This window comes from Syngnathoides biaculeatus, chromosome 11 (genome assembly GCF_019802595.1).
Source record: "Syngnathoides biaculeatus isolate LvHL_M chromosome 11, ASM1980259v1, whole genome shotgun sequence".
NCBI lineage: Eukaryota > Metazoa > Chordata > Actinopteri > Syngnathiformes > Syngnathidae > Syngnathoides > Syngnathoides biaculeatus.
This window is the reverse complement of record NC_084650.1, coordinates 20,055,201-20,079,299: the sequence shown is the minus strand read 5'-3', so window position 1 is coordinate 20,079,299 and position 24,099 is coordinate 20,055,201. Positions and strand designations below refer to the sequence as shown.

Genomic DNA, 24,099 nt, shown 5'->3' with positions numbered 1-24,099 from the left:
TACAACAAAATCTCAATTAATTTTTCATACTATTACTTTTTCACGTTTTGGTCTGCTTAGAGGAAGAAATTGATTGGATTGAAGGGTTGCCAGATGTGGTGTTATTCTTTAAAGACATGACAAAGACGTATTTATAGATATCCCATCTTCAAACATTTTGTCGCTCTTTGTTGTGGGGCTGATTGATGTCTTCTATGTTTTTTTTTTTTTTTACAGCATTTCAGTAAAAGTTGGGTTATTGTTATTGTTGTTTTTTACTTTCTACTCAACAACTGGAATCCAAATTCCAAACGGAATCTTCATTTGTTGTCCAGCGCCCGTTGTCATGTTGACTAATGTTGTAAGATGGTTGCGTTATTTGCTTGTTTGTGTTATGAGAATGAATCTATGCTGTGCACCGAAACTCCATTCATCATTTCTAACCTCAATAATTTCCCACATGGAGTCAATAACGTCTGTCTGTCAAGCTCGGCGTCTGTAGCACGTACTTTAACTCACAGCTGTAGAAAGACTGCGTGCTTTTTTTTCTCGAGATCCTAATATTGTGTGCCAAATATCAAGAATGTGACTCTACTTGATAAAGGCCACACTCCTTAATTAATTACACATCAATGTTTTCCAACTCTCTGGTGAACCGGCGTGTAGAGCAACACATAATATATCTGTCTCCATTTCGTCTCTAATGCATGTAACATTCATTTGTACATTTCTAATCAGCACTGCTTAAATCTATCACTGTCGCCATGCTGCCCCCCCCCTTCCCACCCCCACTTTCACTTGTTTCTTCTCTCAAATTACAACCATTGTAAGTGCTTTTAACTTTCCAGAGCTGGTGAATTATGAATGATGTGAAATATTTAAAAAGCAGCACCGAAGTACAGCATGAAGGCCCATGATCAGGGTGAATATGAGGCGGTCTGCACTTAACCAGACGAACTCCAAGCTGTGCACTGCATAGCTGTTTGACCTCTTTGTAGCACATTCATTTTCCCAACATGTGTTGGCCATTTTAGCAGCTCTGCGCTGTGAAAGCGAGACAGGACGAACGATGTCTGTCTTGCATGTGAGCGCTGATCTAACCGGCTGCGAAACGTGGGACGCGGCGGTTTGGAAGGGAAAGTTAGCAAACCCGAAGGCGTGTTCGTGTGATCAGATGCAGATTTTTCTGTGACCTTTTGATTGGGGGGGAGGGGCGGGGTAGTAACCCTGAGCCTTTGGGCTATCAACTTGAAATGATTTCCAAATATACTCGAGCGCAGACACACACACACATACACACAAAAGAACAAACTCTTACCTGTAATCCCTAGCACTCAAAAGGCGCATTTCTTGTGAAATTAAAAGACAAGGTCACTTGAGAGGTAGCGCTCCACAAGGGGACACCGCAATCTATTTTTCTCACTACCGAGAGGAACTTACTCAAGCATAGAAGCAGTTATTTCCCCGCTCTTGCTTGTCCTCTGCTCTGCTCCCAATCCTTCCATGTTTGCCTCCAAGTCACTTCTCGTCAGGACTTTCCGCTGCGCGCGTGCAAATGTGTGTCAGCAGCATGGCCGTACGCCTGGCTAATTTCCCCGACGACTCGCTGCCGTGTGCTAGCAGCGCGCTATTGTGGGATATTTATTGATGCGCTACAGATTACAGTGAATCAGCAGCGTGTGCCGTAAATATTCTATTGTCACTTTAATGCCTCCATCAATGGCTTTGGCTGGTGAAACGCAGTCTGCCGGTTTTTCTGTCCCCTCCGGCTTCCACCAGCTAGTAGACTCTCCCACACACATCTGCACACACTTCATGCGCACACATGCAGCTACACAAAGACTAAAAAAGAGAAAATGAGGGAAGTAGCGTGAGATAAAGGACATCTCACTCATACACACGCTCACACACATACATGCACGCTCACAGATTCCACCCCAAGGCTCTTTTTTTTTTTTTTTTTGGGCCGTCACAGATGATCAAGCCCAGTTTTGGCTTCAGCTCAGCTCTGGCCAAGCCCTGGTCCTGGAGCCAAACTGTTAAAAGACATTAAGTCAGCAGAGAGACGCACCACTGCTTCCTCTCACTGCTAACCACAGGACACTAGAATGGGTGTGAGTTCACATGTGCGTGTCTATGTACATGCATGGATGCGCGTGTGTGTGTGTTAAAGCAGTGCTGTGCGAAAGACCATCATTATTTTTGTTGTTTTACCATTGCTATAATGAGCACTTCTAATTACTTCTCAATGTCTTTATTAGAATTCATTGGCATGATTTGACCTCCCCTGATGATACACTTTGATTTCACACAGTCCTGTTCAATATTACTGTATTTTCCGCACTATAAGGTGCACCTAATAGCCTTTAATTTTCTCAAAAGCTGACAGTGCGCCTTATATATGGATCAATATGGAGCCTTTAGCGCAGCCCATCTTATGGATGCATAATGTAACCCCAACCTCTACTGTAACGTTTATTCTATGCACCTTATAATGCGGTGCGCCTTATATATGAAGAAAGTTTTAAAATAGGCCAGTTATTGAATGTGCGCCTTATAATGCAGTGCGGCTTATAGTGCGGAAAATACGGTATATGAAAGTGATCCAAATTTCTTTTGTTTCTGTACATAGATGAAAATGAGACATTGCTTCTTTTTTTCCAGGTATTTCCATGAGGATCTGATGCACAACTTAGCAGATAGCATTACTTGTAACCAAGAGGTGGGTAGTAACGCGTCAGATTTACTCCGTTATATTGACCAAAGTAAGATTATCAATGAACTGTACTTGTCAGAGTACTTTAAACTTGCGTGTGCCGCATCTGTTTTCCGCATAGAGTGCCCGTTCCACCATTTGCTGTCATTTGACTCCAATTCACAAGTCTGTCACATGACCATGCATGACTTTGCGAGCCATTCAAAGTGATTCATTTTTGGGTAGAAAAAGAAAACAGCAGAGCAAGCGTGTTGAGTTTAGACACCCCAAAAAAGAACAACCGTGTCTTGCAGCTCTTTAGTTGTGACTGGCCAAACTTTGATATTTGAGCCTAATTCTAACTTGAGAAAATTCCGTTGCAGTAAGTTGCAAATGTTTCTTTTGTTGTTTTGGTGGTGATGGGGCAAAATTAGCACTATCATGTGGTGTCGCACACACAATCACTCTCTTTAGCGAACAGCTTTTTAATCAAGTCATTTCAGTGAATAAAGCAAGGTATGTTTTTGGTATTGGGGCAGTTGAAATTTGGAACGATGTCAAATGTGTGTCGACTTTGGTCGTATTTTATTTGATGTCCCCTTGTCAGTCTCTGAAATGAAGCCTTTCATTTCTTTCTCATCTGAGTGATATGAAATTGCAGAGATAAGAAATTCAACATCGACTAATGTCGTGATAGGCAGTCTGCGAGTGGGCATGGCTCCATTTTTTGTCCGAACAGCACTGACCTTGAACTCGTCCTTTATTGTTATAGTTTTATGAGCTTTCTGAAGAGTATGTATCAAATTCTGCCTCTGTTACTTAGTCTACAAATAGTTTCTTTCTTTCTCAGGACATCCCAAGTAATTCTATCATTGCTTTACGATTCCATTACTTCTACACAGTGGAACCTCAACATATGAACACCTTAACAGTCCATACATCCATCCCTTTTCTTTGCCGCTTATCCACACGAGGGTTGCGGGAGTGCTGGAGCATATCCCAGCTGCCAACGGGCAAGAGGCAGGGTACAGCCTGAACTGGTTGCCACCCCATCGCAGGGCACATTGAGACAAACAGCTGCACTCACAATCACACCTAGGGTCAATTTAGAGCGTCCAATTAATGTTGCATGTTTTTGGGATGTGGGAGGAAACTGGAGTATTAGAAACCCACACAGGCACAGGGAGAACATGCAAACTCCACACAGGCAGGTCCAGGATTGAACCCGGGACCTCAGAACTGTGAGGCCGGCGCTTTACCAGCTGATCCACCGTGTCGTCCTCACCTTAACAGTCATACAAGTAAAAATAAGTAAATCATATGAGACATCAGCATATCTTGAGATCAGTCAGCAAACTAAAGATTAGGTCTACCAGTTTTGTTTTTTGTCGGAGTAGCTTGGGTTTTTTGTTTTGGAAATGCCACCAGAACACAGCAGATAAAATGGTAATAACTCGAACTTTATCACTGTTGTTTTTCTTTGCTAAGGGGCCGAGAGCAATCATGTGGTTCCATGGTCCTTGCCGTGAGGCATGTTCTATGATTCTTGCCTCCTAAAGATGTTCAAGAAATTTCATGGTGACTCAAGACTTTTACAGACTGTATGTACATATATACAGTATACCGTATATGCCTCGGATTTAAGCTGGGTGAGTGTGAGCTGAGACACGCACGTGTACCCTAATGAGTCTTGGCATGTACTGGAGCATGGGTAGCCTTCTCCTTGATGAGGTCAGGGGTAGAATATTTGGAACAGCCTTCCGGTCTCTCTGGGCGCACCACATGCCTGTCGCAGCTCAGTGAGCAGACTGTGAAGGCTTATGTAAATGACGAGCCGCTCAGATGTGAAATCAGCCCTGTATTAAATGGTTTTGTTCCACCTGTCAGAGATGATTAGTCCAACGGCTCTCCAAAAGCTGCGCAGGTATTGTGTTGATTGTGTTCACGTAGGAGAGCGCGGAAAGAAATCTACAGATCATCTCAGCAAAGAGCATATGTGTAGGTAGCAGGGTGTAATTGCTTTCTGAAGTGTGATCACGATCGTCGCAGTTATCCCTTGGCAGATTACTGCGGGGCTTTTTCAGGCTACTGGGCAGCCCTCCACAGATACAATCTGATTGCGATCCGCCCACATTTGTATCCAGGAACACTCCACCTGTCTCTTCAAACTAAGATGTTCTCGCTCCATTACAAACAACCAATCACAGGTCTCATTTTCTCTAACCTCGCGTTGCGATGGAGCGTAAGCCCGTTGCTGTCCTTTCTTCACACACACCGCTTGGATACAACACAGGTGGCAATGCTCTTCAGTCCTGGGATGGGATAGTGGGAGGAAATGAGTGTGTGTGTGTGTGTGTGCGAAGGGGGGGGGTGATGGCAAGGAAGGAAGTTTGTGTAGAGAGAAAGCGATACGAAGGGAAAGAAGACAAGAGGGGCAATGAGGACGCCGGCCGGTGGACTCCCAACATAAAGGAGGCCTTTGAAAAGGGCAGACAAAGAGAAAAGGTCTCGGCCAAATACCTGAAAGAATGTTGAGAGGAAAGAAGAGTGCGGCCAGAGGGAGATAAGGCGGCGAGCTGCACACTGGGCCGGCTCTCGTGTCACTGGATCAACTTTCGTCTGCTCGTGCGTGTGCGTACGCCTGCACGCGCGTCCATTTGAGCGCCGAGTCAATACTGACCCTGCTGACATTCTGGAGTGCTCGGGTGCTGTGACTGTTCATGGTCCAGTGAGATCGCTGACTACGGTGTGTGTGTGTGTGTGTGTGGTGTGTGTGTGTGTGTGTGTGTGTGTGTGTGTGTGTGTCCGCGCGCAGGCGTGTGGCGCCTCTCGGGCGAGCTCAACTTGGTGTCGCTCGACTCAGGTAAAGAAATGGAAGCTTACAAACAGAAGCCAATGAGGGATAGCTAACTCTTAATATTTCTGTCCAACCCAAGCGATGTCTGGATCCCATGTGCCGCCTTTTTTTTTTTTCTTCCAAGCTCTTCTTCTGAGCTTCAAAGCATCTGGAGAGGAGCTCCTGCTTTGAAAGTGATTTTCAAGTGTAGGCTTTATCTGTGTGTGGGAAATCACCCCGGAGCTATTTTGTAAGCTTAGACACCTTTGAATAGATTAACAGGGCCTTGGGATAAAGGGATCTGCCGAGCTACCGTAGAGCAGCGAAGTGCATTGGCAGTTTAGAAGGGACAACAAATCTGTCTGGGTATAATATGAGTATCGAAGCAAATCTCAGAAGTTATTAGTCGTGAATGAGGTCTGATAGCAATTAGTCTCACTCCGGCACACGGACTGACTCCTGTCTAATGATGTCATTGACCTTGTCACCTCCCAGAGGTCAAAGTGTCCATGTTAAACCATGCGTAATGGTTCCGTGTTTAGACTACATGGGCCTGTCCGGGCTAAATGGTGATGGATCGCTTCTTTCGGCCGCCTTCAGTTTGCGTTTCATCAAATGATACGGGCCCCAACATGATACGCTGTTGATTAAATCAATACTCCAAGGAAATGAATGGTGGCCCCATTTCAATCCAATAACACAGTGGCTTTAGGTGTGTGCACGTGCCCGCGCACGTATGCGCGAGCGTACCCTTGAGGAGCTTTTGTGCGCAACACCAAATCCCGGGACAAGGACGTTGTGTTTGTTTGCAATACGCTTCGGAAATGCACGCCTCTCGGGAGGGAGCCGCCATCATCAGAAAGTAAAAATTTCATCAGCGATGACAGGCTCGATGATCCTGGTCATTTACTGCCTCTGGTTTTGAAATCAGTGGACTGAGGGGGAGATGGAAAATGACAGAAGGCCCAGCAGGGTCCTGCAAACGACTGGAGCTTTTTTTTTTCCTATTTCCCCTGACTTGTTTATTAGATTTATTTTGTCTCGAAGCAGCCAGCTGCTGCAGAGGCAGGAAAAAAACTAATGAAGCTGGTGGGATGATGAAGTAGGGCAAATCTGGATGTGGTGGATATGAAAGAATATCCACGGCTACTGTTATGTCAGCCATACTTAGCAGGACAGGTGGTGCCCTGAGGCGGCGCACATGAACAAATCCTGCCACACCATCCGTCACACTGCAGGCACACGAGCACCAATATGAAGCACGGCGGAGCTCAAGACAACATGAATCCTTTCTGCTATATTCACAGGCTTCTCTCTTCTTCTCTCTTTTTTTTTGTCTTCTTTGCTTTCTTTCTTCTCAATTCACCTCAGCGGTGACCCCTGGCAACCCCCAATCTAATGACCAACACAGTTTGACTTTCATTAAAGGTGGTCAATTAACCAGAGGGCCCGGAGTCACTTTCATTAGACGACTTGTAAAGGTCTATTTCAGTCTCGCGTTAAACACACTGAGGGAGGGAATTGACAGGATGGGGGCTGGGTACCTGGACCTTGACTGGTTAAAGTTGCGCTCTGCAAAAAGCGGGGGTTGTGGGGGGGAGGTTTCAAGAGAACTAAGAGAATAAGACCAAAAAAACAGCCTTGGAGAGACATTAGCTTTGCTTGTTATTTGTTTAGAAAAACTGGATTCCGCTGGTGTTTTATAGAAACAAACTCAAATGGTGGAAAACAGTAAAACTGCTGAACAGAGCTCAGAAAATGAGATCTCATGAGAGCAAAGATGAAAAACAGAGCCATCTGCGCTGAGGGTTGGCTCTCTAAAGACAATCTGGTCTCTTCAATCCTTTGTATCACTCCTTTACGCTAAATTATAAGAGTCTTTTTTTTTTTCTCTCTTGCACAACGCACAAATGTTTTTCCCATTGTGCACGCTTGCGCTGCCGCCACCGCAGCTGCAACGTTTCTGGTTTGAGGTAAAAAGCCCAGGCGCAGGTCTCTGGAGTCATCAGCCTGTGAAGGTCAAGTCCGATTCTGCGAGAGACAAGGCAGATTGGCATGGAAATGGAATCTGCTGTCTCGGTGCCAAACGTCCAGACTGACTGACTGCCCTCATCCCATCCGAGTTCATCTTCTCATCACGCCACCCACTCCTCCCACTTTGCAACCACTTCTTCCTCCACAGTACCAGTATAATAGAGAGGAGGAAAAATCCTGTAATTGGTCTGCTTAATAATTATAGTGTATAACAATGTCGGCATGAACGCGGATCCAGCTGTCGGCGCATCTAGGAACCATCTGCTCGAAGCAGCGCTACTTCTCGCCGTTGCTTCTTTTGCATATGGCAGATTTAGCCCGGAGACATTTTTATTTCGTAATGAAACAAGAGAGGCACTAATTGATCTTATGGGTGCAGAAGCAAGTGCCACCGAGATGTTCGTCACATGATTATCAGACGTAATCTTTACGGGTGAAGTTAAGTTAGACGGTGTGTGTTTGTGCATGAGTGTGTGCTTGGTTGTTGTATGTTGCGCGCGCACGCTTTTGATATGAATGAGTGCAGTGAAGCGTGAGATGAATATGTGACTGCTGGAACGGAAAAAGTCCTTGTACTTCTTGTGTGCTTCTTCTGAGTTTACGTGTGTGTGTGTGTGTGTTGCATGCGCATAAGTGTGTGTGATTACTGGGCTGAAATGAGTCCCTGCCCTTCATGAATATTTAGTTAACCCACCCGACCACCCCCTTCAGCCCCATCCCCAAGTTCGACGGATGTCAGCTTCTTGCATGTGGAAAAAAGTAGTCGCCTTGGTAACAGCAATCCCCCAAAGCTGTTTCTGCTGTTGCAAAAAAAAAAAAAAAAAAGTGGACTATATTTGATTCCCAGTGGCCAAATTGCCCTTCTCTGGGCCGAGTTACAACGCACAGCCAACCTCATGTGGCACCTTTAAAACTAGGGCAGCCCTCGGCTCCCATGTTTAGGTCAGTCACCCAAGTGAGGCGTCGTCTAATGCAACCTGACAAGTGTCCTTACTGGTGCTCCTGAGTGCTCTTCCAAGCTTCAGCATCTTTTGTTGAGACTTTTTTTTAAGCTCAGCAAAAGGTCTCAACCATTTAAAAAAAAGCTATGTTAATGTACACATAGAGTGAAGAAAATAAGTATTTGAACACCCTGCTATATTGCAACTTCTCCCACTTACAAATCATGGAGGGGTCTGAAATTTTCATCATAGGTGCATGTCCACCGTGAGAGAGATAATTTACTAAAAGGAATCCAGAAATCACAATGTATAATTTTTTGAACAATTTATTTGTGTGATACAGCTGCAAATAAGCATTTGACCACCTGTCTATCAGCTAAAATTCCGACCCTCAAAGACCTGTCAGTCCGCCTTTAAAAGTCCACCTTCACTGCATGTATTATCCTGAAGCAGATGAATCACATTAGCTGCATAAAGACATCTGTCCACCCCATACTGTCACGTCCCATCGGAACGAGAGGTAGGACCCAAATGCAGGAACTCGGAAGACGCAAGGTAGTTCAAGAAGAGACACGTTTATTGTACGCAGAGGTCGGGGATCCAGCAGGCAGTCCGGTGCAGCAGCGGTAGTTGTGACGTCGGGCGAAGACAACAGATGAGCGGACAGGCAGGAGTCGGTACACGGGGAAACAATCAACGCAGGCAAAAGGATCAAGGAGTCAGGCTTGCAAGGTTGGTCGGAGAACGGACGAAGGTCGGTACACACAGGATCAATCAGGAGTACGAGAGTGCTGGAACGGGACATAACGGTCAACGAACTGGCAGAGGACCAGTCGTCACCGGGTCCTATATATACGGGGGATGATCAGCCCGCATGAGGCACAGGTGTGTGCCTCCCAATTAGCGCAGCCGCGCGGGCACCCGCACATCTCGTGCTGAAGCGGCAGGATCATGACACATACAATCAGTAAGACTCAAACTTGTAACACAGTCAAGACCAAAGAGCTGTCCAAAGACACCAGAGACAAAATTGGCCAACTCCACACGGCTGGAAAGGGCTACGGAGAAATTGCCAAGCAGCTTGGTGAAAAAAGGACCACTGTTGGAGCAATCATTTGAAAATGGAAGAAGCTAAACATGATGGTCAATCTCAATCGGACTGGTGCCCCATGCAAGATATCACCTCGTGGGGTCTCAGTGATCCTTAGAAAGGTGAGGAATCACCCTAGGACTACACAACATGACTTGGTCAATGACCTGAAAAGAGGTGGGACCACCATTTCCAAGGTGACTATACTAAGACGTCATGGTTTGAAATCATGCATGGCGCAGAAGGGTCCCCTGCTTAAACCAGCACATATCAAGGCCCGTCTTTCGTTTGCCAATGATACAGAGGAGTCATGAGAAAAGGTTTTGTGGTCAGATGAGACCAAAATGGAACTTTTTGGTCTTAATTCCACTAACCGTGTTTGGAGGAAGTCGAATTATGAGTTCCCTCCCAAGAACACCATCCCTACTTTGAAGCATGTGAGTGGTAGCATCATGCTTTGGGGGTGTTTTTCTCCACGTGGGAGAAGATGACTGCACTGTATTAAGGAGAGGATGACCGCAGCCACGTATTGTGAGATTTTGGGGAACAACGTCTTTCCCTCAGTCAGTTTATTGAAGATGGGTCGTGGCTGCGTCTTTCAACATGACAATGACCCAAAGCACACAGCCAAGAAAACCAAGGAGTGGCTCCGTAAGAAGCATATCAAGGTTCTGGCGTGGCCTAGCCAGTCTTCAGGCCTAAACCCAATAGAAAATCTTTGGAGGGAGCTGAAATCCCGTGTTTCTCAGCGACAGCCCAGAAACAACTAGAGGAAACATTTGACCTCTGTAATTCCAAACAAAGGATAACAAAGGATAACAAATATTACCTTTGGTTTTCTCAGGTGTTTAAATACTTATTTGCAGCTGTATCACAAAAAGTCATACATTGTGATTTCTGGATTTTTCTTTTTAGATTATCCCTCTCACAGTGGACATGCACCTACGATGAAAATTTCAGACCCCTCCATGATTTCCAAGTGCATTATAGCAGGGTGTTCAAATACTTATTTTCTTAACTGTATCTTAATATTTTGATGATCTATCACTGTCAAATAGATTCAGATTCTCACATTTGCTGTCCCGTAGCACGCATTGCTTCTGCCCCCACAGATGTTAGCCGGTATTTAGGTCAGTTATGGGTGGTCAGCGATGCTTGTGTGTTGGCTTGGATTTCCAGGAATTGATACAATAGGCCACTCAGCTCTCGGGCCACCCCGGAGTGCAGTTCTTTATAATCCAAACAGACGGCGTCAACATTACAGTGCTAACACAAAGCTCATGAGTTTTGGATTGCAGGGAAAAGGGAGTGTGGTGATGAATGTTGCAACTGGAGAGAAAAAGCTGTGGTGTATTTATGTTACTACCGGTGACTTGTGCAACAGTGCTGTGCTGGTCAAAGTGAGAGTACATTAATATGATCAGTGTCTCCTTCACGCAGTTGAATATGATGATTTAATCACAACATATAATTCTAGGTAATATTAATAAATTTGTCATTCTTGAAGTGTAGCCCTTCACATTAGTCCATACACGAGAAATAGCTCTCAGTTTCAAAAACAGGTATTTTATGCTGTATAAAAGACTGAGTAGTGATTTGATTGGAAATTTACCGTCATTTCTCAAGTATATTGTGTCTTTCAGTACAATGCGCACCCCCAATGTTGACCAAAAAAAAATATCAGGAAAACCCTTCTACCAATGTACAATGCGCACCACCAATTTGCTGCTATCCATATGCTCAAAATATTTGGAATGATCTGTATTTATATTTTGTTAGGTTTGTAATTGTATTGTTTTTCAAAAACTGTCTGTACAACAATCATTAATAATGAGCATTGTGCACGTGATGATGTAGCGTTAATTTACCGTCATTTCTCAAGTATATTGTCTTTCAGTACAATGCGCACCCCCAATGTTGACCTAAAAAAAAAAAAAAAATCAGGAAAACCCTTCTACCAATGTACAATGCACACCACCAATTTTCTGCTATCCATATGCTCAAAATATGTGGAATGATCTGTATTTATATTTTGTTAGGTTTGTATTTGTATTGTTTTTCAAAAACTGTCTGTACAACAATCATTAATAATGAGCATCGGGCACGTGCTGATGTAGCGTTAATTTACCGTAATTTCTCAAGTATAATGCATCCTTAAGTGTAATGCACACCCCAAAGTTGACTTGAAAAAATCAGGAAAACCCTTCTACCAATGAACAATGCGCACCACCAATTTGCTGCTATCCATATGCTGAAAATATTAGGGATGATCTGGATTTATATTTTGTTGGGTTTGTATTTGTATTGTTTTGTCATTGATGACATGGTCCAGTGATGATGCCTTCTGCATTCATGAACAGTGATCCCATCTTGCTCCCACCTCATGTCATCCTCTGTGCCATCCATGGCGTTTGTGAGGAAACATTTTTTTAATCCTAAAAGTCATGGTTCCCTTTAGTCGTCATTAATGTCAGCGCTTTGAGGGGAAGGTCCACCGTGCAAACAGCGCAGCCTCTTGACCCCGTTCGGCTCTCATCTTCATGGCGTCAGGTTGCCATCAAAACGAGAGCTCAAACTACGTAGAAATGAGCGGAATGGGCATTTTTAAAAACGCGAGGTTTCCAATTGTGTGCACTATTTTTTTTTTTTTTTCAAATGATCGTACGATCATAGTACGTAGTTTCAGCTCGCGTTGTTTTCTTTATGGTTTGATCGCATCACCGGCTGGAGTGATGACACATTTCTTTTAAAAGCGGCTGTACAACTCGCCCTTGTTGTGGACATTTTTTGTCTTCGTTTAAGTTAAAACAAACTCACGGGGAGTCGTTTTCTACTGTTTAGTTCAGTAGCAACAAATATGATACGCTAAAGATTGTAAAATGCAAAGCTCTCCCCCCACCACCCGCAGAGTTCAGAGTTCAGGTTGGTGGCGCACATTATCGTAATATATATAAATGTGTAACATAAGACATCGGATATCACATCGAAATTTACATGTACTGTATACCTTTTTTTAACACTCTATGTACCTATATGCGACTATACAATGCGATTGTATTTTTTCTTTTTCATCCGTATCTAAATATAATGCGCTCTATTGACTTTTTGAAAATATTTTTTGAAAAAACACTGCGCATTATTTTTGAGAAATTACAGTAGCTCTCGAATATGTATTTTATGCTGTATCAAAGACTGAATTGTGATTTGATTGGAAAATTCATTTGGATTCATTACAATAAGCTTGTTTTTTAAGTACCGGTAGGCTAATGTTTTTTCTATCGGTTTAGGGGACACTTAAGGTTAAGCCCAATTAACTTTGCTTGGCAAGAAATGGAGGGTGCTAATTTGATCTGGAAATAAAAAAAAAAAGGAATCATAGCAATGCTGATGATTAATAACTAAACCCAGCTGCTGCTAGAGTGTTGTTTCACTTTCCAGTTTCATTTGATTGTGAGTCATAAATTTTTACCGTGTGCTGTATTACTAATACCACACAGGACGATAGTTTTATAATTTACCTTTTATGTAGTCTCACAAAGTTTCTTTCACTCAAAGAGGCGACTGTAAAAAGGTGGACAGTTTCGCGACGGATGCGGTCCAGATATCCGTCCCATCTTCGTCGCCCTTCACCTAGCCGCCGTTTATCAGGACAAACCTTTCATGAGCTTAACAACAATAACGCCAGAGAGGAAAAGCCTCATTCCTCTGCTCTGTGTATGATTGTACAGGCAAGGTGACTCTTTGCCGGTGTCAACTATGAAGAGCAGTTTCAGTCAAAGAGGGAAATGAGAAAGTCACGAGGAAGCAAAGCTTCAAGGCATAATACTGTAATTGGAAAATTGTGCAAATGCATTTTGGGGTCATATTATATAAATGGCCAGCAGAGATAATGTCTATGATGCCAGACATGGCCTAATTGAGAGTAGAAGATGGAGGTGGAGGGAGGTGGGTGTGGGGCGAAAGATATGTAGATTGGGGGGGGGGGGGGAGCGGAATGTGGATGGAAATGGGATGTGAGCGAGAGGAAGTCTGAGAGCAAGCTGTTCCTTCTTAAAGGGGTGGAGCGGAAGAACGAGATGGAATTATTCCCGCTTCCATCTGCGGGTGGCACACCTGTAATGCAACTGTGCGTCTGTGTCTGGGAGGGGGCGTGGGGGTCTTTGAAAGTTCTGTCACTCCATGTATGATTGATGAACCTGAGAACAGGGCCCCAGCATTACAGGCCCGATCCGTCACGTTGTGGTCATAACAGTGACATCAGTTTGCGGTTGACATTTGTGCATGTGTGTGCGGCTGTGTGCATCTGTGTGTGTGTGAGGATGAGATCAAACATGGAAGATGGGGTTTAACCTAAGGAAATTTCTTTTCCTGCGTCTTCCAAGATGGACATTTTTAGATTTAGCTCCCTTAACTTTACGAGAAGAGATTTTAAAGTTCTGTTTCTGGGCTATAAATCACTAAACGGTCTCGGTCCTGAACACATGAAAAAAAAAACTAATGCAATATAAACCCAGTGGGGCTCTTAGATCTGCTCACTCGGGTCAAATAGTGGCGCGCAGAGTCCAAAGCAAACATGGCGAAGCAGCATTTAGCTGTTATGCTGCGGACAAACGGAATAAGTTGCCAACAGAAGCAACAGCAGCTCCAAGTGTGAATGTTTTCAAGTCCAGGTTTAAATGTCTTCTTTTTTTCTCATGCTTTTTAGAATAGTTACACTTCTTGTTTTTAGTGTTTTTATAGTTCTTGTTTTAAAAAATATTTATAAGCTTTTTTTCCCCTAATACTTTTAATCATGTAAGGTCCTTTTGTGGTTGAAATATTATGTATATAAATTAATGTAGCTTTTAGAGTAGAGTAGGGGTCAACAACCTTTTTGAAACTGAAAACTTCACCGGTAAAGTATTTTTAGACTAGCCCCCCAGGCTACCCACGTGGTCCATGGGGGTTACCATCATGTTGGTGAGCTCTGAAAAAGCGAGTGCAGTTTCTGTTGAAATTGTTTGAGAATGCTGAAAATGTGACACTGAACGCAAGTACTGTGGAATAAAATGAATTCATGAAATGTAGGAAGTGAGACTTGACGTTTTAATAGATTGAACCGAGCAAATTCTACATTTGGGAGAAAGTAATTATGTGAAACCTCTTAATTTAGGAATTTTATGTGAATATTTAGGAATTTTTAAAATGGGAATGGTTCTGAATTATTTCCAGTGATCTGATATCTTTTAAATTGAAATTATTTTAATCCGACCAATAATGTGTAAAGAGAAGGTAAATTTGTGAAAATATCACTTTTTTTGTGAAACATAAATTTGGGGCATGTGATTGGATGAATGGACCAGGATCTCCGAATGAGCTAAACAATTTGAAGTTGCAATGGTTTGAATCCATTGAGAAATGGAGAATTTAAAATTGTAAAATGTAAGTCATTTGGTTTTGTGGGGAATGCGGAATGAACCTTTCTGATGGCGACCTTAGCTCCGCCCCCTTAGCCATGTCCCACAACCTTCCAAAATGGCGACTGAACAGAACATGTCAGAAGTTGATTCTCTATCGTGTATTCCAGATAACATTGGGGTATGTTTTTTTTTTTTTTTTTTTTTTTTGCCAATTGCGTCAAGACTTGCCCAAGAGAGTGCTACAGAGAGGTCTCAACTATTTCACACAAGGATATGTACATGGAATTAAGATTTTGGATGGACTAGGACGCAACGTCAGAGTTACAGCAAAACGTTGGAAATCGATGTAAAAACGTTTGATGCTTCACAAACTTCATATTGAAATCCAACAGGATAAAATAGTGGAATCGTACTGCGCATGTAAAGCAGGGTGAGTCCTTTTTACCTGGAAAGATCACAAGTAATTTCATTGTAGTCTTTATAAGTGAGTGGCTGTATTCATTTAACGTGGCTCGTAATGGAACCCGGTGCTCTGTCTTAAAAGTCTGATGTAATACAAATAGGCAAATAGACATTTCTCTTGCATGACATGGTGCATTTATGTATCACTAACCCGACTCGTCGGCATAAAACGTTACACACTTCATTCAGCAGGTCAGTGATATACTAACAAACTCCTGCAATGTATAAAGCACTGATAATAATTCAATCAAACTCAGGGAAGATACTTCTCCCTCACTTACCTCTGAACATACAGCCTTGTGTTTGTTGATATTGTTCACATTTAGTTGTACGTGCGGTCTTGCACAAGCCTTAATCCATCGTAGATATTTCGTCAACTGTTTTTAGCCCTGGAAAATGAATCAAGCGGGTCCCTTGTAACCTAGCAGGATATCTTTCATCAGAATTGCACGTTCCCCAAGTCCATCTGAGGAGAATTTTTTTCGTAACATTAACTTTTCCAAGCGCACACTACTGACAGCCAGCATTGCTTGTGGGACAATACAGCGAGAGGCGTATCGTGCCAGGGGTTAAGACAATGTGGCTATCTGATTGGCCATTGTTGTACGCGAGATTTACAGGTCGGAAAGGTCCATTGTGGTAAAAGTAGGAACTTGCTGATGGTGAAAGCAGTTTTCTGCATGTCCTGAATGAGGTGAATACGTACTTTGAAATTAAACTCATTCACTGCCTCCCTTCCCGGTTGACATGGATATATTCGACTTTGAAAGCCGCCAATGGCACTTAAGAGTGGTTTGAATTGGGGGAGAAATGTGAAAGAGGTACCAAGTCCAAAATTGTCAGAATCAAAGAATTTCTGCATTCTTTCTCCATTCGATTTTTGTGGGTTTTGCCAATGTTAGTCCTTGACCAATCAACTCTCCTTTTGTAGCTTCCCTTCTCTCAGCTCCATTGTGTCATCTCCTATTTCCCGTAAAGCTGAAGAACTGACCTAAAATCGGCTTGATATTTGATGAGCAGCATTTGATGCCAGGCATTAGCGTTTGTGCATTATTTATGAACGGTGAAGGAAGCGTTGGCTCATTAAATATGCATGTGTGCATTACATGGCAAAGAACAATTCCCACGGCGTGTCACATTGATTCCGGTGTAAGTTACAGTTCTCCTGCACGATCCATATGAAAAAATATTTGGAGACGCCGCACCAACTGGCTCAAGAGCGATTGACGCCCTCGCTCTCTGGGTGTGCGGTCACAGCGGGGACGTTGACCAGTTTGAACTTGCTAACGGCAACAGATCAAGGGGAGCGAGTGCGCACGAAGCAGATTTTGCGCAGCAAGCCGACTGTGTAAAATAACACAAAGACACACTAAGTTAAAACACAAAGACTGAGCCAACCATCACCGTCAAAGGAATTGTACCAGTTATTGAATTCTTTCCCCCCTCTGGTTTCCTATCATGTTACACCCTCAAATGACAACTTTATTTTCCATTTGTGGCTTCCCTACAAGCTACATTGGCAGCACTTCACAAAACGTGAAAAGAACTCGCCTTGCAGGCACTGAAGAAGACAAAAAAATAAAAAATTAAAAAAACAATTCGGAGAGACTTATTAATCAGATAATGAATCAGTCAGGCGTTGGCCTCAACTTCATTTACAATAGCACTCTTTCCGGTCGCAGGTGGTCTAACTTTGCGCCAAATGAGGGAACGCCCAGGACTGGTCACCGGCCAATCACAGTGGAACTACAGACAATACTGCATTGATACTCATTTAAATTCAGGACAATTTTAGTGTTCACTTAACTTGCAAGTGTTTGGAATGCAGAAGGAAGCTGGCACAAACCCACACAAGCGCCGGGAGAAGACACAAAGGCTGCAAGCTGGATTTTTCGAAGGCCAAACCCCTTAACTGTGAGGCACACACAGGACCACTAAACACAGTACTGAGCGCTTTATTTATCTCCAAATCTTCTTTCTTATCATTTGGGACGACTGTAACAACAGTTTTGTCCTTTTCAGTTTCCAGATGTGGGATAATAATGGCAGCCAAAATTAAATTATGTCTAAAGGAAATTCTTTCCAAAAATAGAAGGTTGAAATAGCGGTTGAAGTAGTTATTTGATGTTCCCTCGTATTTTGAAAATGGAATGCTTTTATGAAACGTTATCCTCAAACGTCCTGTTCAACCACTTTATAGTTTTGCATTTTATCTAGTTATTTTTGTATGTTGCCACAGCCATAATCTTAAACTGTTAACCCCACTTTTAAGGAGATGCAATACTTCACAATCGAAAACTACCGTAATTTTCGGCCTACGGAGGGTACCTGATTATAACCCTCACCCAGTACATTTGTAAAGGAAATACCATTTGGTACATACCTGTGTAAAAGCCGCAAGTGCCCACATTGAAACACGAGATATTTACATAAAAAGATGGTACACAGAGTTTTCAGTTTTAATACCTTAGCTTAGCTACAACACGGTAGCATGAACAGGGCTGGTTAAAAAAAAAAAAAAAAACGTAAAAAAAACCTAAAAGAAAAGCAGCTGCAGCAGCAACACAGTAGTAACACAGGAAGACAGCACTAACAGGGCCTGTTAAAAAAAAAACATACTGGTAAAAATCACTGGGACACGACAGTAACACAGCAGCAAAAGGCTAGCGCAGCGCTAACAGGGGCGGTTAAAAAAAAAAACCATACTGTAAAAGTCACTTCCTCGGCATGTATATTCCACCAGTGTCACTTTTCCGCTCGAGTGACCCCTTGCATAAATTAGCCGCATCACCGCGTAAGCCACATGGTTGAAAGCGTGTGAAAAAAGTCACGGCTTTAAAATTACGGTAATTAACATGAGCTTGAAAATTTTTGAATCAAAAAAGCTTATCTATAAATTTGGACATTGCTCTTTTTGTCAAACCGCAACTCAAAAGATGGCCGAGCGTACACAAATGAATACATTTTTAATGGCATCATTACTTTTCTAAACAGCATTCGCTTATTTTTTGGATAAACATTTGGCTTGAATCAGCCAACTGAATTCATAGTGAGAACTCCCATTATTAGATGATTATTCTACAATAAAAAGTGTTTCCTTTAAATGATAATCTACATTGTTTTTTTTTTTTCTTAAATCCACATTACTAATGCAAAGTAAGCTTCTATCACAATTTGTATTTAAAGACATGCTTGGGGGAGGGATAGGGGAGGGGGGTGAAATTGTTCCCAAGCCACTTCAAGCTGCCTGCAGCTGTTGCTCTCCCAGGTGACTTGTTCCAGCTATAAAGACGCGTGAACCTACAAGGTACGCGATAAAGATGAAAAATCTGCTTGGGGATTTGTACATGCTCGCATCAAGTGAAAACTCACAAGGGCATTGTGTAAATAAATGTTTTATTAAATACGGACATTTTGAAATATAAATACGCTGAAAGCGGAGGAGACATTTTGTTCATCATTAAAACATTTCAATGATGCAATAGTATTTGAAGAGAGTCAAATTCTTGTAGGGTTTAAACACACCGGACAAGTAAGAGTAAGTTAATTCGAAAATGATCTAATGCGTTCCTGGTCCAAAAAAAAAAAAAAAAAAAACAGAGGGGAAAAAAATAGACTCCAGTGTGCACTTTTGCAGTAAAAATTCCTAGTTTATGTGACGTTGAGTGGAACAACAGAGGAGGCCTGTGGCAAATGCACGCAAACACACACAAACACACACACAGTAGCCCAGTGGGGGGAAGGTTTTAATAAACACACAGTAATGTGGATCTGTTGGGGCGTCGTAGGACTGAGCCAGGAAAGCAGATGAATGTAGCTGGCCTGGGGCACCGTGAAAGCAACAGCGTGTGTGTGTGTGTGTGTTTGTGTGTTGGGGGCACTGCAGCCACAGGCATGTCATATTTCTTCTCCCCGGATTCTGTTGCACTGCGGCCATCAATTTCTTCCTCTTCTTCTACGCCCACTCTTATCCGTGATCACATCATCAGATGCCCCCCCCCCCCAAAAAAAAAGACAAATGTGTCTGTCAGGAAAAAAATGCCCAATCGCTTTAATAATGTTTCACGCCACCTCTGCTTTCACCAAGGACAGAGATTTTTTTTTCCTCCTCCGGTCAGATAAACAGAGTCTGTAATTCCAGACAAACTCGAAGTGCAGCCAATCAGACGTAATCATGTATGAAGAAATGTAATTTGGGAGGACAACACGGCAGAGCGACTCGATACGGATGTTAGCCCCTCCGCTAAAAAGCGTGTCCGCACCCAGCGAATATGAATTCATGAAAAGCCGGTTTGTGATTTCAATCTGACTAATCTATCAGAACGAACCCATCTGTGTCTTGCTGACCCCTGAGGTGAGCCAAGGGGGGCGGAGGGGTGGGGGGGCGCTGCGAGAGTGGGCGGCCTAGTTCCTGCCTCCACCATGAAGTGGTCAGCAAGATGGGGAAACAATCTCTTGTTTTTTTAAAGCTCACTGGAAAATAAAAAAAAAACAAAAGACACAACAAAGAAAGGCCAAGTTCCATGGGAAAAATTTATTTATCAATATGCAGTATTTTCCAAACTGGCGGAACGTTGTTTTTCCATTGTAGCTGGTGCCGATAGTTTACACTGAGAAGCGGCTAGACCAAAAAAAAAAAAGGAGGAGTAGGCTAAAATAAAAACTGATATCAAATAATAAAAGGTGACAGTAATGGTTCAAACATGGGGAAACAATTTGAACAGACTTTTTTTTTTTTTTTTTTTTTTTGCTTATACATGCACGCTGAAAAATAATACTGTGGCTTTTGAACAATGGCAGAAATCCCCCTCCGGCGAGGCTCGGCGCGAGCAACATCCATGTGCTAAATTAGAAGGATGACAGGGGCCGAGGGAGGTGGCGAGAAAGAAAAAGTAAAACAAAGGACAGCCCGGGAGATAATGAGTGGTGTAAAGCCCATGATTTATTGGAGAGCGGTCACGCTGTCATACGTGGCCTCTTTTCTTTTCCCTCTCCTCCCCTGCCTCTTCGCACCAGTCTGTGTGTGTGTGTGTGTGTGTGTGTGTGTGTGTGTGAGACACAAAAGTTTCATCTTTCATTTTTGTTTTACTTTATACCAAAGGTGGAAGTGAAGGTAACTCAAAAACAGTGAATTAAAAAAAAAAAAAGGTGAAACAACACCGGACACTGCAAAAGAAGACGCCTCTGTTGCAATATGTTGCACTTTGAAAGAAATGAAAATTGACGTATTGCAAACAGATGAAAAGGAGTCATACAAAACACAGTTTAAAAAGACAGCTATTTACAAATATCCTCCATTAAAAAAAATGTAATTTTGTTGTGGGTTTTTTTTGTGTTTTTTTTTCTTTTTTTCTTATGAGCAGTGTTCAGGTGAAATTACATCTTAAATTGCGCTCTATGCATATATTTACATTTCTCTCAATGTTTCTTCCCCAATTTGAATAACATTAAGTGGTCACAAGAATGGATGAAAATGAAATATGGTTTGCGGTGATGCGGTAATGACTCCCTTGGCTGGTGAAGGTGGGGGCACGCTGATCTGAAAGCAAAATATTTGATGTCGACCGTTTTTTTTTTTTTTTTTTTTGCATGGAGGAACCGCTGAGGGCTGCGTGCTGAGTTAAAATGCAGGACCGCGAAAGCCCGGGCAGCTGTTTAGGTTGTTAACTCTGAGGTTAACGACACGCAGGAGTCTTCCCCGAGCTGCCTTTTAACTCAGCAGCGAACATCCATGGATGTGGTCGGAGATGATAGGTGTCTCTGACGGTGAGCAAACACCAAGCGGCAGTCTGACCTGGAGATCAACCTGGACCCGTCAGTCTTTGTGTGTCTGTCTGCGTGTGTGCGTGTGTGTGTGTGTGTGTCAGCTCGCATGCTGAGGAATGGCTGTCCTCTCCTCTTACACGTCATTACGTGAGGCCGCTCCTTACTTTGGCAGCCTCACTTCCTGTCCCGAAAACGGGTCCGCTCGACCGCAAAAGCAATCACGAACGAACTCGCACCCACAAAACTGCAACTATAAGCAATTAGCCGTCACACAACATGTGAGCTACAACCGCAGTGTGCACAAATCCCAGCACCCGGTGCTGCCGATAAGTGAGCTGCAGTATCCTTGAAGGCTCAACACCTAAACTGTGGCACAAAATGCACACACACACACTCCCTAATTCACACCAGAACCAGCGTGAGGCTGGAAAAATAAAAACTACCTCAAGCTTACCGTCTTCCTCGCACATTAAAGCAACCTCACAGGGACATTTTCGCCTCCTCGGCCGCCGACCGTGGGCAACGTGGGCACGGAGATGGCACACACATTAGTGTGAACTGCACTGACTCATCTACAGATGGCTTCAGACAATAGTGTAACCGTCTGCGGTAAGCCGTTCGATTTATATAGGATAACCATGTAGGCCAACCTACTGTCTATCCCAAAAGTGCGTTGTCGCACCACAAACTGCAGCGAACACATTATTGCAACATTGCTGTTGCCTTTTTTTTTTTTTTTTTTTTTTTAAATTTTTGTTCTAAAATCCTGAACGCTCCACCAGAAAGAATGACATCTCCAAATAGATCCATGTGGAATGCTGGAGAAAAATTTGTGTCTTGTATTTTAGGCTTCCGATGTAGTGACTCATTGTTCTACCCCTCCAAGGAAATAGGTCCTAACGTGCCCAAAGACACAAACATACACACACACTCACACAGACGGGACACATCCTCAAATACACATTGGTAGGTCATAAATACCAAAGTGCGGCGAAGATTGTATTCGAAGGAGCGACGACAGACCTTGATACCACCAGTGTGTTTGTTTTTCTACTGTAATCGTTGATATGAGTGGTATAATGAGCAATAATAATAATGATTCTTCATCTATTGAACGCTATACATTGTGCACTTGTAGGAAAAGTCTTAACAAAATACAACTGCTTTGTGAACTGAGTCAGGGAAAGTCCTCCATCAAAAATAGTAAGGCAAATATCCGAGGTGCGAAGGGAGAGGAACACAATATGTCATACACTGTGTCTGATACCTGAGCTATCTGGAGAGTTTCCCGGCCACGCATGGAGCCCCCCCACCCCACCCTCTGACTCGCAGGTGCACACACACACACACACACACACACACAGACACACACTATTTTCATCCGTCCAACGCAAACTGCCTATTCATAGATAGTGTGCAATGTTTGTGTGTTGTCGCGTCAGGGAGCCAGTTAGGGTTGTATCCGGTCCATTAAAAGGGGGCCAGGGGGGACAGCAAACCAGAAAGTTCCGTCTTTCTATTCGCTCCAGCCACTACCACCCCCCGCCGCCCCCCAGCCCTCTTCGGAGCACAGCAGGGAGACCTTCTAGGTGGGAGGTGAAAGAAGGAGGAAGCAAGGCTGGGGATTTCCAAACAACCCGAAGAATAACAACCCACAGAATAAACGCCTCTCATCAGTCTGGTCCGTGCGCATCTCTCCAGATTTGTGCAGCAGGTGGTAGAAAGAGCAAGGGCTTGAAGTCACAATCAAGTCCCCAAAAGACAAGAACATCCATCCGCATTTCCTCTGGTCTGCTTCGGCTGCCGAGTGTCAGACTTTGTAGTAGATGTTGGCGGGGCTCTGCGGGGGCATCTCCTGGACAATGTAGACCGGGTGCCCGTAGTCGCCGCTCACCTTCTCATAGTGAGGGCAGTAGTTGTTCTCTGTCCGCAGCGGAATGATGATGTCACTGGGCTCCGTGCCGGCAGTGCCCCCGGGCATCTTGGGATTGGACAAGGTGCTGAGTGACAGCGCGGAGGGGCGGGGCTGCGAGTGGGCATTTTTCCTGGCCCGTTTGCGCATTTTGATGAGCAGGATGACCAGGAGGAGGATGAGCAACAGGAAGATGATGCAACCCGCTCCGATGGCGGAGAACACGGCCATTTTGGAGCTCAGGATGCTGTCCGAGTTGGCGGAGGAACCGGACTGGTCCTGGTTGATGGTGTCTAAGGAGAGAAGGCAAGAGAGAAAGAAGGGTTACGTGTGTAAAAGTCATTACCACCATTGGACGTCTTAAAAAAAAAATCATATTGACATCATGGCACATCCTTGGCCGAGCCTTCAAAAGAAGCATTATGACTCATCTCCAATCCGAAAAAGATCCATAGGAGCTTTATTTGGTGCATCGCTGTGGAACTCATCATTGATGACTTGAAATATTTTTTTTAATCCCAAGAGTTTGGGTTGCGCAGCGCAACCTCTCCCCCCTCCATTCGGCTCCAATCCGTAGCATCTTTCACTATGGCTTTAGGTGGCTATCAAAACAACGTGAGCTCAAAGTACGTAGAAACGAGCGTAATGGGCACATTTTTTAAAAAGCCAGCATTTCAATTGTGTGTGCGCTCCCGATTTTCTTTTATGTCCCCATGACGATCGTATTACATAGTTTGACGTGACATTGTTTTGATACCAACCTGAAGCCATTGAGGCGAGCAATCGTTGTTTCGGACTGCGGCGCGACTTCAGGGATGGCGGAATCATTGGTACGAGTGATGACATTTTTTTTTTAAGCAGCTGCACAACTAGCATTTGTAGTCGACATTTTTTTGTCTGAGTTTAAGTTTAAACACTCTCATGGGCAGTCGTTTCTTATCTTTAGTGCAGTAGCAACAAGCATGCTACGCTAACAATCATAAAA

At 43.5% G+C, this 24,099-nt stretch overlaps 1 protein-coding gene across 1 annotated transcript in view; it reads right to left on the bottom strand.

Moving 5' to 3' along the window:
• Nucleotides 1–19,823: 19,823 nt before the first annotated feature.
• Nucleotides 19,824–24,099, bottom strand: part of efnb1 (ephrin-B1) — a 77,756-nt gene continuing 73,480 nt past the window's right edge. Inside the window, exon 5 of the mRNA XM_061835037.1 lies at nt 19,824–23,407. Within this exon, the coding sequence (XP_061691021.1) occupies nt 23,013–23,407 (395 nt within the window). The 3' untranslated portion in view covers nt 19,824–23,012. The remainder of the gene's footprint in view (nt 23,408–24,099) is intronic.